The following is a 17,424-nucleotide window of genomic DNA, read 5'->3' on the forward strand; positions in this document are numbered from 1 at the left end:
AAACCCTAACATAGAAGAAGTTTCGCAGTTACGTTTATATATTTTAAAACCATATTTTACCCTCAAAAACCTGAAATATACACGCAAGCCTAAAAATTAAATAAGAGCATAAATAACGGGAAAATATTTTAACAAAAAAGTTCATTGAAGAAAACATGAACTTTTGAAGTTCCACTTGAGTAACGGCTCTCAACAATGTTTCTATTATATAAGAAATACAAATGGTTATTAATTTAATATTCAACTGAATAAACTGACGAGAGAATTCCTACATAGTAAGTAAACATTTTATGATATGTAGTATGTACGCATATTATATGGAAATCTAATTTTTCGGTTGAGCAATTTGATAAAGTTACGCCGACGGCAGATCATATTATTAATTTGAGAGAAATTGCGATTAAATTTTTTCCTGGGAAAATTTTGACGTTATCATGTCTTTCCGTATTAATTCCATTATTTATTTATTTATATACTTCACTAAACTTTATTAAAACGTTATGTAGCGTCTATTGAAGCGTGAGCTTTTACTGACTGAGCTTCTACACAAAATGTATCGAATATTTTCCACCAGTTGAGACCGAACCTATACCTTAACGTACAAAAGGCGACTAACCATAGTACCTACCTATAACAGGTCACTTCACTATAATCCCATCCTTTTTATCTCCTTTGTCTTGTTATAATTAACGCTTTTACCAAACACTTACACTTTGATCTCCGAAATTTGTTTACTTCTCAATTTAATAGGAAAAGTTTACGTGAACACTTCCGAGTCCCTTTTAGCAGACGATATTTTGTGTATTTTTTTAATGAAGGAATTAATTAATACAGAATATTTCCTATATTTCTTTATGTTACTAATTATTTCTTGACACGCAGAGCGGTAATAGATGAACACTTTGGAAAAAATCGTTTGTTTAACACTTGTAAGTTCCATAAAATGTTAAATACACTGAAATAAATAATGAGAAAACTATTGAAAATATGAACGTACTGATAAAAACTTGCATCCCGATATGGTTCTATAGATTGCCAATTGATTAGAGACTTCTACGATGCGCGCTGAATAACATAATATAAAGTGTATTTTACAATAAATCAATCATCTAAGTTACTAAATTTATTAACCACACGTCAAATTAAATCCAGCCATTGAAATATGAAATCACTCTTAAAAAGGTACTAACAAAAAATAACCGATAACATTATCGTTAACAAAACAACAGCAAATCAAAATGTCCTAAACAAAATAAAATTTAAACTATCCACTAAACCACCAAGTCAATCAGCGTTTAAAAACTTTCCTTCCACACAACCTGCACAATTCCACCACCGTACTGCCAGACACAAGCAAAAATATCATCCACACCACCTGGATGCATGGCGCTCGACAACCGTGCGTTTCGCACGTCATTTCCTGCCCCGAGCTACACTCTTGTGGAACACCTTACCACCTTCCGTGTTCCCCAACCAATACGACATGGGAACCTTCAAGCAAAGAGCCTACACCTTCCTAAAACACCAACTTCCACCTTAAAACCGGCAATGCGATCGCAGTGTCCCCAACGTTGTGGTCGTCATGGGCGGCGTCTATCACCTACCATCAAGTGAGTCGCCTGCCCTATTGCTAGGGTTACTATAAAAAAAAAAAAAAAAAAAAACACAAACCACATCTTCCAAACCTTTTCATCTACCATCCACGTATACATATACACACTCAAACAACAAACGCGTACGATACACAAATAATACGATCAAAGCCACTTGTGTCAATAAAGAAGCGCTATTTTTGCCGGGTCCAATATCCAATACAGCTATTGCAACCATACTCGGATATATTAAGTGACTATTTGTGACACGCAAGTTCGTCTGCTTTCAAAGGGAATATTTCTGCAACATTTGTCATTGATTCTTCGCGTCTAGCAGTCGTAACGTAACGTTATTTATATCAGCTCTCTACTCGTGTCTTCGCCTGAGTAGTTAGGAAGTCCTGCATAGATCCCGTTCCCATTGTATTTCCAATGTAAAACCTATCATAATATCATTCTCTCTCAGGTGTCAAACTGTCTTTGTACCAAAAACATCGAATTCGGTTCAGTCGTTTCGAACTGAAGAAGAGACTGGAAAGGATAGCCTTCTTCCATAAAATGTGTACGCAAAACAAAAAAAAATTCTCAATTAGAACGATTTGTTAGTGGGATTAATGCATTCAAACAAACAAACTCTTCATTAAATCATATTATAGATTTGATGCGTAATGCAGACTAGTTCTAGATAATCTACAAGATAATTGCAATCGGTGCATTTATGCAATTTATTTGCATAATTGATTTTTTAATTAAGCAATTAATAAAAGCAGAACATCCTATTACATTTTTATGTCAATTTATTGCTTTGCAACAAAGTGTTTTATAGACATAAAAACATCAGGAACTTTTTTTTATCCTAGTCTTCCTATATCAAAAATATATTAATAAAAAATAAATTATATCAAAAATACAATTAATATGAACACAGGAAAACTTTACCAACACTATACACAAAGAAATATAGCGTCTAGTCTATTGATAAAACTTAAAATTTCCATAAGCATAGTTGCGGAATGAGTCATACGACTTAGTTAAAATATCATGTCCAATATATTGATACTACGAGACAATCCTTTCATAAAATTCGTTAGGTGACACGTATATATATGGGTATTTCTATGGAATACTAATGAGTATACAAGAAGGCGACTAATGTAATCAAGAAATAACGAGAACGGACATTGTTTTTTTTTTTTTGGAATACGCTCCCATAATAATTGCTGGTGTTGATGTACCCAAATTATTAACCTTTATGTTATTAGCTTGGCACTATAAACAAAGTACGCTAAACAAATAATACTATATAAATAAACAAAGTAAGTAAGGTACCTGACATCCAATAAAAATTCAATTCATTTATTCTATTCGCGATAATAATCCCAACTACAATGTCGATCTAATTCATAATCCCCCTTTAATTCCACTTGATCTTCGTGAACGCGAATATATTTATCGATTCGTATACACTACTTGTGCATCAAGTCTATTTAGACTTATAACTGTATATCTATTTAGATAAAGTCAAGTAATAAGTCAAGGATAGCTGAACGATTGGATTGGAATAGTAACTGTTAAAAATTAGAAAAGCTTGTAAAGTCTACCCGGTAAAGCCGGGACAAGCGGCATACATCCTTCACAATTCGAAATTCCAACTACAGTTTACAGCGAACGTGGTCACGGCTCTCCGTGAGGTAGACGTATGTTATTATCTTGATGGCGATACAAACATTATATTATTTGCTGAAATGATAACTGCAGAGAAATAGGCGGTAGTTCACAATACAATGTTTTCTGTGACCACGCTTCCTCTCAAACATCCAGTTAAAATAACGTTAAAATAAGTCTTAAAATTTAAAGGATCTCTTACCTCGTTCCCATACGCGAGCAGATGGTGTACTGTAATCAGCGCTTTATACACCACAACCCAGTTTGTGTTTTGTGTCCTCTCCACCAGGAGGTTGGCCAGCTGTGGTATGGAGACGTTCGGCTCGTTTGTGCAGTGGACTAGGTCTGGAAAGAAGTTTTGCGTTAGTACTGGCAGAGGAGTTTACGATAACCTTAATATTATATTAAGAACAAAACAATTTTTGAGGATCTCTATATCCTCATAGATTTGTGTAGTAGGATTAGAAGTTTTGTGTTAGTCAATACCGATTGTACCATAACGTAAATAACTATAGAGATACCCTCATAGGTTTGTGTTACTGCAGTAAAATATGATGATTTATTATGATAAAATAGATTGCTTGATTGGGCTATAATCTAACCTTATTAGGTAGGTATATGGTGGTTTGATAATCGAAATAATGACACAGGACAGACATGCCTAGTTAGAATTGACTAGAAGTAGGTATACTGTATACATATTCAACAAGATATAATTTCTCATATTTCATTTATCTATAAGATAATTACAATGTAATATTATCTATCCACTAACAACATTGTGTGTAATAACTAATAACTTATGATCAAAAGAGGCCTAGTAAATCATTGAAATTGTATAATAGATCGAAAATAAACGGGGTCATATTATGTTAAATTTAACTACCTATTATATAAATCAAGTGTAATAACTAACTAAAACAGAAAAACTTAAAATAATACACAACACAATAGCATCTGTTTGATAACTAATTATGTTAATTAATTCTAACCTCATCACGCAGTTAATAAGCGAATTTTAAAGCGCTAATTATCACTAGTTTTATATAAAAACGCTTAGGTAGTTTGTTTTTGTTTCATATCAAATAATCTATGACATAATTTCATATGCTGCTTCGTCTTAAATTGTAAAGCAAAAATCTTATTAGGTCAGTTACATTGACCTTGAAGCGATCTCTGACTGCACGATTACAATGTATAATCTTTTAAATTAATACCGTAAATAGAAGATATTTGTTTACGTCTGTTTGTCAGAGATGATCTCCAAAACTATAAAGACAATTATAAAATTCATTCACCCATGGAAACAAAAATTATCAACAAGAAACATGAACTAGGTGACAGGATGTATATTTACCTAATAAACTATATATACTGAAACGGGTATAAGAAAATTTATTCATGCTTCCACTCGGCTTGTTTTAGTAACACTTTTACATAATTCATATAAAGCCAAATAACATGATATGGGGACATAATACAGCCAATGTAAAAGCCGTAATTACCATCAAGGACGACCAACAAAAGTTTCTTCAGCTCAACACCGTAAACACAATATATTTATAATTATTAATAAAATTAGTAATTACAAAAACAGAACCAGCAATGTTAATACCTGCACATCGGCTTTTTGTAATCATATTATTGACATTCCCGATGCGCTTATAATTCAGACTAGGTATTAAAATTAAATACTTGTTTTGCGAATATTGAAAACAAGTTTTATGTTTCATCAATGTTTGACGAAGCCCGAAGGTTATAAATACTACATTAGTTAATCTACGTTATCTATTTTATCAATCCCATACATATAAAAGTCCGAAATGGGCACGGTGTTATGTTTCAAGAGGGCTTATTTACTTAATAAACATTTTATTTATTTATTTAAATAATGCTGTTGTATTACGACTAGAAATGCTAGGAACTATCTTCAAGGAACATTGATCGATTGTTTTATTAGAAAACTCAGGAAATTATTTCAATACGAGATCCAGGAATGTAACATTTGCACCATCTAGCACCTCATGTATCCTTGTCCAATTTGCGCTCAATAAGCAAATTTCACCAATATCGCAAATCAAATTCAAAAACAGCGACAGTTAATTGAAACCCAGCGAAGGTCGGACAAGAGGTCGGAGTGGTAACTAAATCATTAATAGCTGAACGCTCTTGACCCAGTACGTAATACGTACACAATTATCATTGGAACGATATTGCCCCGAATATGACTCCATTTCGATACTAGAATACGAATCTTTTAGTGGGCGTTGTTCGCCGGTTAGTAACCTCTTTCTGAGATAATAATGTCCTCTTTGCTTTTCGGCCTTAACAAAGACAAGTACTGCTTGTTGTCAATTACACAAGTTGTGAACAAACAGTGTAGTATATGAAATCATTTTACTTTCTATATCTTAATTCTGTTAACTAACAGGAAAATACTTCAGAAGAAAATTCGACAAGGCGGGGAAAATAAGGCGCAGGACCGATAGTTTTACGTGATTGCGTTATTACGTGATACGTTTTACCCACCGGGAGTTTCAGAATAACGCTTTATTTTTTAACAGGGAATTGAACATTCCTAGTCACGCACACTCGACGTTTATTGCATCTCTCCATCACCAGATTCAAAAAAAATCCATGGCCTTTTCTATCCTTTTGCTATTTCTGTATTGCACTTAATTTCCTTTCGGCTTTGGCACTATTTCATAATATCATTATTGTATATTTCTAAGGGACGCTTAAAACTAATTTTTGAGTCGCCTATTATTGGCATTGTACGAATAAGCATTCAAAATAATTCATCTTTATTAAACACGCGTTCATTAGAAGAATTTCATTAAAAATAATCTGATTGATATAATTTTATCACAATAATGAATCACTCATGCAACAGGGGGCAACCCCTTGCAAAGGTCAATCTTCAATCGGTACTTGAATAAGTGCATCTACCTACGCAATGGGGGAGTACAATTTCCTCCCACAGATGATAAACTAATTTTATCATATTTCTAATGTAACCTAATAAAATATATCTATGCTATCCTCCGCCGCAGTGGACCGCCTCCTTGGTACACTGGTTCAAGCGTGAGCGTATAATCGAGGGGTCCTGGGTTCGATTCCCGGTGGAGACGAAGAAAAAAAAATGTCTCGGTCTGGTAGGACACAGAAGGCTGATACGGGGATATGGGACTTCACTTTTATCCTCCGCCGAGTATAACTAGTTATTTATAACGCGCAACCCCCAAGTCCGACACCTACTTGACCGATTTTTTAAATGAATGAATGATAGCTATAAAATTTGGTAAAAAGTTCCAAATGGAGTTTAAAACAAGTAACAAGACTATCTTGCGGTTTAGATAATATACATGCAATAAAAGTGAAGAAATAGGCCATAATACAGTAAATATCTCTTTATAAGGTTAATATCTCTATACAAGCAGTGCAAATCAATAATAAGATACACCCGCGTTTACTGTAATAATTATTTATATTTTAAAATAGCATTACACATTTAAATTCATATCAATCTGAACATTTGACCGTTCTGTTGTTAATTTTTTAATTCCACTCAAAGTGATTATAATATCACCAACAAAGATAACACAGGAAGTGAGACTGTCTGTCCGTTTATCATATTTCACTACAATCACTAACAAACAGATACAATGTAACACATGGCTTTTAAAATGTAATTTTAACTGTAATTGTCCCTGATACACTAAATTTGTTTATTGGTATGATACTATTAATATCAGACTGAGCCTGGTTTTGGTTGGAATTAACTAGGGTCTATATTAATCAAGACTTATGTTAGCCAAATTTTATTCAAATCAGTGGAGGCATTTACAACATACTTAACGCAGAAATAATATAATCATAACTCATAATATTTACATAATATATTGTTATATTGTTACTAGCGGTCTACACTAGTTTCACTTTATATTTGCATACAAATACTCTTCAGCATAATATAATTAGTATAGAATAGAAAATAATTAAGAAATTCATAATAAAACTAAAGAAATCATTAACTTTTAGTAAACATTATATTTAAAGTATTTATTTTTATATTTGACTCACTTCAATGAAAAATACAACATAACCAATACCTAATCATAAAGCTCTATTGCACAACAGCATATTAATAGGACATACATGCAATAATTTATAGAACTCAATATAAATAATTATTGAAAGCCCATATACATGATCTTTATATTACTCCTATTAGAAACAGGTGTTCTACAGTTAGATATTTTTTTCAAAACCTGCATATTGTACATTCATTATTTTCCATAGCTATTTATGTAAAAGGATTCAATATTTTTAATGGATTCATGCATGGACATTTTACAGATGTCCAAAGCGTTGAAATTTATATCTGTTAACCCCTTGACCACCGAGCGGCCCAATGAGACCACGACACAATAGATTTTCTATTGTGACTGTGATTCTGAAGGATTAATATTTACAATATGTACTTAGTTAAAAAAAAAAGATACGTAATGAAATGCATTACATATCTACTCAACTGTGTATTTATGAAAAAAATATTCCTTTGCCCATTAGGCAATCATATTGATACGACAGAATGTATCCTTCGTTAATTTTCCAAGCTTTTCTTGAAAAGTACATCACCCAAAAACCACTGCATTATTGTATACATTTCCATATTCTTACCTTAATATAGTGGCAAATCAGTGTAATATGCTGTCTCAGTATATTATATTTAATATTAATAATTTTATTTAATTTTTATAGCATGCCAAGAATAAACCTTAATTATTTTCACTCAAATGCCTATCTATAAATCTCAAAGGTGACTGATATAGTGATCTATCAACGCACAGCCAAAACCACTGGACGTATCGGGCTGAAATTTGGCATGCAGGTAGATGTCATAACGTAGGCGTCCCCTAAGAAAGGATATCCCGAAATTCATGCGGGAACGGGGAAAAACGGGGATGCACGTACAAAGTCGTGGGCGGAAGCTAGTTAGATATATAATATTAATGGGATATAATATTAATCTATAAAATATTTTCATCTACCTTCCCTTGTGTAATTAATTTTTAGAGTGTGATTAGATCTATCACAAATTAAGGATCTTAACAATAATAATATGTGTGAACATGTATTTTAATAGATTTATTACGATATGCTTTAAATCTAAATACTTAACATGACATAACATAGGAAATGTTTTTTCTTAGCGATGGATCGTTGTGTTGTGTTATATAAATTCCTATAGTAGATAGACTGTTTCATTTTTATATAATTCAACAATAACGTTCTATGATCGGTCGTAGCAAAGTACGGTCTAATCTAAAACTTATCGACCAACAACGAAACGTCGGCACTCGCTAGTGTCATGAACAAAATTCTGATATTCCTCTGTATACGTTTCCGATAAGATTTTTAGGTACACAATACTTACAATCTAAATGTTTCTTTTTCGGTGCAATCATTTCTTCGGTTGTGGCTTTACATACAGATTTGGCTAATCCCTGCCCCGCAATACTATGGCGAGCGGCAAGGAGCCTATCGTTTATTGTCTGTCCCGCCATCATCATGCTCAGTCCTGACGTAAACTACTTATTCTACACTGAGAAACACTAGTTATATTTTTATATTAAAATTATGAAATTACAGGACGACGACAAGAAAATATGTCACCGCCCCCCCAACTGGCACTACACTAAATCCAAAATGGCTGACCATTTCATTTCAATTTTGACTGATGACTAGTTTCAATAAATGTTGCCATTGTTCATTTTAACAACATAATAAAAATATATTTTTAATCTATACATATAACATATAATATGTTCAGTGTTCAAAAACTAGAAGAAGTCCAATTCTATATCACTAGAAAGCAATATAATTTCGCTTATAATGCCCGAAGCATATTTTTTTTTATAGTGTTAAAATTTATGACAGAGGAAAGTTCCTACCGTTTTCCCAAAGAGTATATTAATGTATTAATATGGCACGTGTTCCTACCAAGAAGCTTATATCTAATCACATATCTAATACACTGGAGATTGCACTCAAGGTCATGGTCATATCTTCCCGTGACAAGTCAACGTTCCTAGTGCAATCTCCAGTGTATTAAAGGCCCTACTCACGGTTCAACACAACCAACAATCTGCTGAAACAATTTGTTGCAGTCGCGATTGAGCGTTCTCTACTCACGATTCATCCAACCCTCAATCTGATGACACAATTTCATTCCGCGATGGCTTGCCACAACGTGTGCACGTCACGTTGATGCCTGGCCTGATGCTAAACCTCAACGCAATAATATGGATATACTAATTTATGAAATATAAGATAATTATCTTTGTAAAGCTTGTATTTTTTCCAATTTTATTGATAGATTTCAAGGGCTATAAAGTATAAACGGCTATAAAATATAAACATCTTCCTCAAATATGTAAAAATGTCTTTCCCGCGTTTATCTCAAAACCGCCATTTTGCGATTACTGCGCAGCGCGATTGAGCCGAGATTGGAGCAATCACAATACTCACGTTCCAACACGCACACAATCTGCTGAGACAATTTGTCGGGTTGCTTCCGCGCCGATCCAATACGCAACATGTTGGGTTACGCCCCCAACGTGCCCTCAACTATACTATTCACGACACAATCTGTCAGCTCACTGCAGATTGTGTCAACAGATTGTTACTGAAATTGAATCGTGAGTAGGCTACTTTAGATATAAGCTTCTTGGTTCCTACACGTCTTCAAAGTTCAGAGACATAAATAATACAAAGCTTTTCTTCTTTTTGTCTATGGCTTTCCTAATTAAGCTGTTCTTGAGCTGTTCTTCTCTGTCTACAATATGTTCTATGTTCTTTTTGACCACATTGACCAACTTCACTGACCTGTTTCTGATAATAATAATGTCATAAAAACCGTGTGAACAACTTACAAAAGTTAAATACCTATTTATTTAGTATGGCAATTCAGTATGTACTGTGTTACCAGTTACACACAGCATGCTGTGTTATTTTACAAGGTTGTTAAATTTAACTATTTATAAGAAGAATTCATGTTAATACGTGTTTGGATAGTAAGGAATAAATCTAATTTCTTTAATTCTCCATTAATTCATTCAAATCTATACATATAATAAAATCGTAGGAAAGTCAAAACTGTACATTGAATATTTTTTTAAAAGAATACATAATCCATGATCTATAATCGATATAGAAGCCAAAAACATAGTTTTTAGAATTTTTGTCTGTTTGTCTGTTTGTCTGTTTATCTGTTTGTCTGTTTGTCTGTATGTTTGACCGAGCTAATCTCAGAAAGTACTGCATAGATTTACTTCAAATTTTGCATGAATATTCCTTAGAGGTCGGGTGAGGATAGTTTAAACATATTATCATGATATCACCTTCGGGGGAGGAGCTGTGAACCTTTATTTTTCTTACATATTCCGTGTACTACGACAGCGTACAATCTAAAGACTCATATTTAAATGTTGGTTTCGAGTAAGCCATGCTATTATCTAGCTTTACAAAATAAAAACAATGTCATTTACGTAATTTGGGCAGAGAAACAGTTTAATGAATTTAGTAGTATAAAGACAAATTTGAAACAGCGCCATCTATGAGATTTCGTAAAAATCAAATCAATTTACATGTTATCACTACTGAACATACTGTTGAAAATTAATAATTTAAATATAATCATGTTATTTATTTATCTCTTTAACCCATATCTTCCATTCCCTATAAGGTGCGCTTATATTTCGTGTGAATATACTACATTTTTAAAAGTGAGGGTAGGTAGATGTTTATTATTTTAAGTCAAACTAGACACCATTACAATTAATCTAACATTGATTGTGTTCATTGGTTACATTTTTAAAATCTTCGTGTTTTATAAATTTATAAAGAATAGAAAAAATTCGATCACGAGGCGGGACTCGAACCCGCATAATTTCGTGATCGAATGTTTCTATTCTTTATAAATTTATTATTTATAAATTTATATTTATAAAGCATTTGAATGTCATAAAACCAAAAATATCAAATTCAATCTTCGTGTTTTGTGAATTTTCAGCATAGGTACCTACAAAAGGTAAGTTGTTACTTTTATAGGTATTTATTTTTTATAATGATAGCAATTCATGTTTTTTATTAGTTTTATAAAGTATTTTATTACACTTTTAGAATGAAATAATAAAATGATGAATTCTTTTTGACTTTTACAAGATTTTGAGGTGCGTTGGGAACAGTAGTTTGTTGATAAAACTTTATTTGTAAGTAGCTTTTTTTATAGATTTACAATTAACTTTTGATTTTTTTATTTACAGATTCAATGTTCATAAAATTATATCGCCTTTGGAAGACTATTTCTGCTGACAATTTTACAACACCACTTGAAAATTGATGATTTGATGATGAAGATAGTGGCAGCGAGGATAAGTGGAAATTAGTTATCATCCGCTTCGTCAATTTTTGACTGAAGTTAATGTCCAACGTATGGTTCAATCATTGGAAGTATCTCGGGTAATTTTGGAGGATATTTTTCAGGAAGGAGAGAAGGGGCGGCCAACCATATATCAAACTACTACGTTTTAGTACCGAAAAAAATGTTATTGCCAAATGAAACATAAATTTTGCACTCACAACTGTACAAGTTATGATTTTTATTCTGACTTTGCTGTTATCTGATTATAATATTTATCGTTATGGCTATCGAGGTACCGACCGTACTGGGATGAGAGTACATGATTATACTCATCATCCAGGATTACTTAGAGCATTTTCACACTGAAAAAGATGTTTTCTTTGAATCGTAGTTGCTTCATTTATTTATTTTTAATCATTTTACATAATATGTTTTATATTTGTCCATTTTCATTATATTTTATAAATAAAATGGAACCAACATAACTTTGTTGTGTATCATTTCTCTATTAATAACCCTTAGGCATATTTTCCGAGGCCCCATTTAAGGTGCGGTCCTGAAATTATAAAAAGTTAATGTATACTTTTGCCTAATATAAGCTCAAGCTCATTTTTAGATAAAAAGAACTTAGTTATAAATTTATTAAAATTTAGTAGATAAAAGAAATTATGTTACGATTTTATAAGAAAACACAGTATATTTTATTAGGCGGCGGCTTGGCGGCGGTGATCTCTTCCAGGCAAAAGATATTCATCAGCTCAATAAAATTGAATAGTATGTTGTTAGTTATTCTTTAAATTTACTGATTGTAATGAGCATTTCCGCATGCAAGTTGTATCGTAGTTTAGATATAATATCATAGTTTTGACACATTAAAGTTTCAACAAAACCCTCAAATTTTTTAGCAGAGTTGAGCAAGATAATTTAAAAAATGTGCTGTGTTAAGTATTATAGAAAAGGTTAGTTCGTTGATAATTATTATTTCTTCATCATTTACATGTTGTTAAATGTTAGTAAAAATAAACTTTGACTGTTAAGAGGCCGGCGGACGACAATTTTTCCATACAAACGTAATTCCAAAATAATTTTCAGTTTGAGCATATTTCCACTTTATTGTGCTGTTATTCGGAATAAGACAGTATTTATCTAGGTTCCCATATTATTTTTATTGCAAAATACTTAAATACAACGAATTGTAAACGATTTGTATTTCTCACATTTTTTAAGTATAAATGATATGTTTTCTACTCATCCATTCTGTAATAAAAACGGCAATATTCTTAATGTAATGTAATTCGAAACATGGTTTACATTGTTAAGTTACACAATATGCAAAAAAAATTGGAAAAGCATTGAGTTTTCATTCATCGTTTTTGGTATTACGGCACACGTTCAAATTAATCACAAATTTTCATCGGTCGTCGTGCTGTCGCATCAAGCACAATATACAGATACATACAGTAAACTTCATAGTATAGAAAAAAGTTTACGTATGTGTTGGTAATATTTTCGATGTGTGAAAACCACGTCACCACTTTGTCAAGCACAAGCCTGTCAAACTATTTTCTTTTTCATCCTAAAACAAAAAGGTGGAGGTTCTATGCTCGTATAATAATAATTTTAATTTATTTTTGCATATTTTGTGTTTTTAAGTTTAATTTATCGTTTTAAATATAATTAAGTAGGTATACCTAAATACAAGTATTGTTAATTCTGGTTAAAAAATAATTACTTTAATAATTATTTTAATTAAAATAATTTGCGCCTGTAATCACTACATAATATATTAGCAACATAATAAATTTTCTAGTGTATCAATTTTTTTTTCTACGAATTTATTTAGGTAGCTCAGTCGGCCGCGAAAATCCCAATATTTTAAATATTTTTTTAAAAATCGTGTTTTTAAAATAAAACTCTGGGTGTTCTACTCGTGTAAAGAGAAGCTCCAAAGGATGTCACTTTTTTGCGCCTAAAAGTAAAAACATATAGTGCATTGTGCGTGCGTATTTTTTGCCAATTGTATTGTAATATTTCTGACTAGCTTCCACCCGCGTCTCCATCCGCGCGGATGTCGGTCTTCGCGTGGATGGTTTATTTCTCCATTTTGAGTTACTCTGACAATGACATCTTATAAAAAAAAGAATCCACTGCGGGTAACGCAACGTTTGTTCGCGGTTCTACAGAACAACGTCTATGGATAAAACTGAAAAATTAAGATTATTTTTTTCCACGTGTTATTCCAGGATAAAAAGTATCTAAAAGTATATATTGTATGCCCAGGATAATAAAGTATAATTATTATGCCAAGTTTCATCGAAATCGAACTGTTAGTTTTCACGTGATGTCAGCATACAGACAGACAGACAGACGGACAGACAAAAATTTTTTTAATCACATATTTGGGTTTGGTATCGATCCAGTAACACCCCCTGCTATTTACTTTTTCGATATTTTCAATGTACAGAATTGACCCTTCTACAGATTTTTTTATTATATATGTATAGAGTATAGATTATATTTGCGAAAAAAATGTACCCTGATTTTTACAGCTACATTTTTTTTCTACAACGCCTAGATGTTGAGATATTATTGAAGACTAGATTTTCGCCCGCGGCTTCGCCCGCGTTTGCAAAGGAAAACCCGCATAGTTCCCGTTCCCGTTTTCGGGATAAAAATCCTATGTGTTAATCTAAGTTACCCTCTATATGTGTGCTAAATTTCATTGTAATCGGATCAGTAGTTTTTACGTGAAAGAGTAACAAACATCCATACATCCATACAAACTTTCGCATTTATAATATTACTAGTAGCATATAAGTGTTGTAGAGAAATTTCCTTAAAACGCATTGCTATTCTGCACATACACTTACGATTGCCCAAAGTTTGCTGCAAAAATAAAGTAACTATGAAACATTATATTCCTAAATAAAAAGAAATGCGTTTGTCAATATGAATGAATGGTACACTCACACAACTACACACTATTCACACAAATTCACACGCGGCTTCGGCGGGAATTGTGCAACAGAGACAACAATATTCGAGCGTATTTTGCCTTCACTTCGAATTGCAGTTGGCAGCGGCCTCCGCCGGACTCTTAATACTTTTCTTCAGTATTTACCTGTATGATTATTGCTTGGTAATTAATATGTATATTTTCATGTTGTATAGCTAATTATAAACATAAGTGTGATGTGAAACTAGCTGGATTTATTTTTACACACTCACAGCCATATATTTTAAATACTAGCTTCCGCCCGCGACTCCGTCCGCGCGGAAAAATTAAGATTTAGTTTTTTTTCTACGTATTTTTCCGGGATAAAAAGTATCCTATTTTATGCCCAGGATAATAAGGTATATCTAATTATACCAAGTTTCATCGAAATCGAACCGTTAGTTTTCACGTGATGCCTTCACATACAGACAGACAGACAGACAAAAATTTTTTTAATCACATATTTGGGTTTGGTATCGATCCAGTAACACCCCCTGCTATTTATTTTTTCAATATTTTCAATGTACATAATTAACCCTTCTACAGATTTATTATGTGTATCTAAGATTAAAATAGTGTTAATAGTAAATCATAATATTTTTTCACAATTAAAAATATTTCCTTTTTTCTTATGGTGTTGGCATCGAATTAAACCGCGCTGTCGTTTCGTTCACTAAAAGTGATGTTATGAGGACCGAATATGTAGCCGCCTCAACTTATGGAAACGAGAGTAACCTGCGTTGTCTGTTAGTTATTCTATAGTCGAATTTAACGTTACATGGAAATTGGAATCTAAATATATTATGTTTACTTATATTAAATCTGTACATGAAATATATTTCCTAAATAACTATCACGGGGTGATTAGGGATCGACACTGATGCCAAAGAAGCAAACAGTAAAATTTTTGTCCGTCTGTCTGTCCGTATAACCGTTTTAGAAACAAAAACTACTCGACGGATTTAAACGAAACTTGGTACAATTATTTTTCATATTCCTGAGCAGAGCAGTAAAAGTAGAGTTAAAGCTACACAGAAATCATATTGTATGAAAGAAATATTCTCCTTATTATATAAAAAATATCTCCCAACATCATAAATGTATATCTTTTATGGTTGACTCACTTCCTTTTTTCTGATGGTGATGTTATGAGGACCATATTCGGTCATCATTAAAAATCTGTGCGAAAACTATAAACACTTGTGAGGCCCTCACGGCAGTCACGGATGAATTCTACACATACCCGTGGCCCTGTCGTTGATGCGGCTCGACGGAACACAGTGGGGTTTTGGTCGGTAGGAATCCGACATAACCCACGGCCTCTTCCCCGGAGGCCGTGGGTTCGTCGTTCGTCGTCGTTCGTTAGTGGGGAAATCTATGCAAGATGTTTAATAATAATAAATAAAACAAATAATAGACATATACAAAACCTAACCCACTTCCAGAAGATTTCCCCACTAAAAAAAGGCGGCCTCACGGCAGATCGGGGCGGTCTGACGCGAAGTGGGGACAGCGTTGTCACTGTATCGCTTTTGCCACGCTTTTCAACAGACTTATTCGATAGTTCAGTTTTGTGTTAAGACCGCTGTGACAACCAACCCGTGAGACAAACAAACCCGGTTTCCCCTATTATCCCGTTAGACCGAAACCCTCACTGAGAGGGAATTACGTCTCACTACTGATCACGACAGTCATATTTTATCTCGAGAATCTGAAACTTTACTCAATATGAAGACCGTTTGACAAATGATAGGGTGTATCATAATATTATTCGATCTCTTGAAGATGAACATGAGCATAAGCAATGACTAGAGTAGGGACGCGAATATTACAATTATTTGAGACAAGAACGATTAATATTTGTTTAATGAAAGATTAAGAATTGAAATTATTCAGTCTCTGAAAACGGACGAATAGCGAGAGGCCCGTCTTACTGCAGACGATTTCGTCATAGTCTTGATGACTTAGAGGTAAACAATCTACGAATTCGGTGGTGTGGTCCGACAAATATAAAAGTGGGTTTGCTTATAACCTCACAATTTATTACAGATCATCTTCTGTATAGGCGATATTAACGTAGTATGTTCTTTGCATGCTTTACATGCTTTAAAGTGGAGTAAGGAGACGGCTTTCGTTTGAAGATACACCGGAACCTTTGAAATCACTACTTTTAGAGGAACATACTGTGCAATCTAAACTGTTATTAGACAATATTCGCTCTTATAGTAGTGCGTTTCAAATGATCCTTTGGTGCTCAATAATTATCAGAAGGTCCTTTCATGCTTACTTTTAAGATACAAGGTCAAGTTTACCATTTGATAGGATCCCTTTTGCCTGAAGGCCAACCTAAGTTTGTTTAAATATATTTTGTATTCGACTACAACGAATAGTGGAATACAAGAAATCAATATTTAACAGGTTAATTCGTATGTATGCAGTTTTAAATCGACATTAGAAGCTTTTCCTCAAGATGGTGATATCGGCACTCAGGAACTCCCTGGACGTGTTATAACGCCCAGGCCACAGTATTACAATTTTTCCTACAGTAGAGCAACGAATGTATTTTCGCATAGCAACGGAGGGGAACTCGCGGGGGGTCAAGTGACGCGGGCCACGTACCACAAACATGCTTAGTTTGTGGTACCGAGCGCGAAAGAAAGTCATCGTGTTTTTAGTAAAGTTACTATGTATACTGACGTAATTTAATACTTAGGTACATATTCTATAATGGTGCGCTCAAACTG

The 17,424-nt window shown here is 33.2% G+C and overlaps 1 protein-coding gene across 10 annotated transcripts in view; it reads right to left on the bottom strand.

Annotated features, from left to right (window-relative positions):
• LOC123701086 (phosphatidylinositol-binding clathrin assembly protein LAP) overlaps nucleotides 1–8,973 on the bottom strand; it is a 39,826-nt gene extending 30,853 nt beyond the window's left edge. For 6 of the 10 annotated variants that reach the window (XM_045648518.1, XM_045648516.1, XM_045648517.1 and 3 more), the window contains exons 1-2: nucleotides 8,698–8,973; nucleotides 3,460–3,602 (exon numbers count right to left, since the gene is read on the bottom strand). In XM_045648518.1, the coding sequence (XP_045504474.1) occupies nucleotides 3,460–3,602; nucleotides 8,698–8,833 (279 nt within the window). In that variant the 5' untranslated portion in view covers nucleotides 8,834–8,973. The remainder of the gene's footprint in view (nucleotides 1–3,459; nucleotides 3,603–8,697) is intronic. The other 4 variants (XM_045648521.1, XM_045648522.1, XM_045648520.1 and 1 more) reach the window with 2 other exon arrangements.
• Nucleotides 8,974–17,424: the final 8,451 nt, after the last annotated feature.

The sequence above is a fragment of the Colias croceus genome, chromosome 20, assembly GCF_905220415.1.
Source record: "Colias croceus chromosome 20, ilColCroc2.1".
NCBI lineage: Eukaryota > Metazoa > Arthropoda > Insecta > Lepidoptera > Pieridae > Colias > Colias croceus.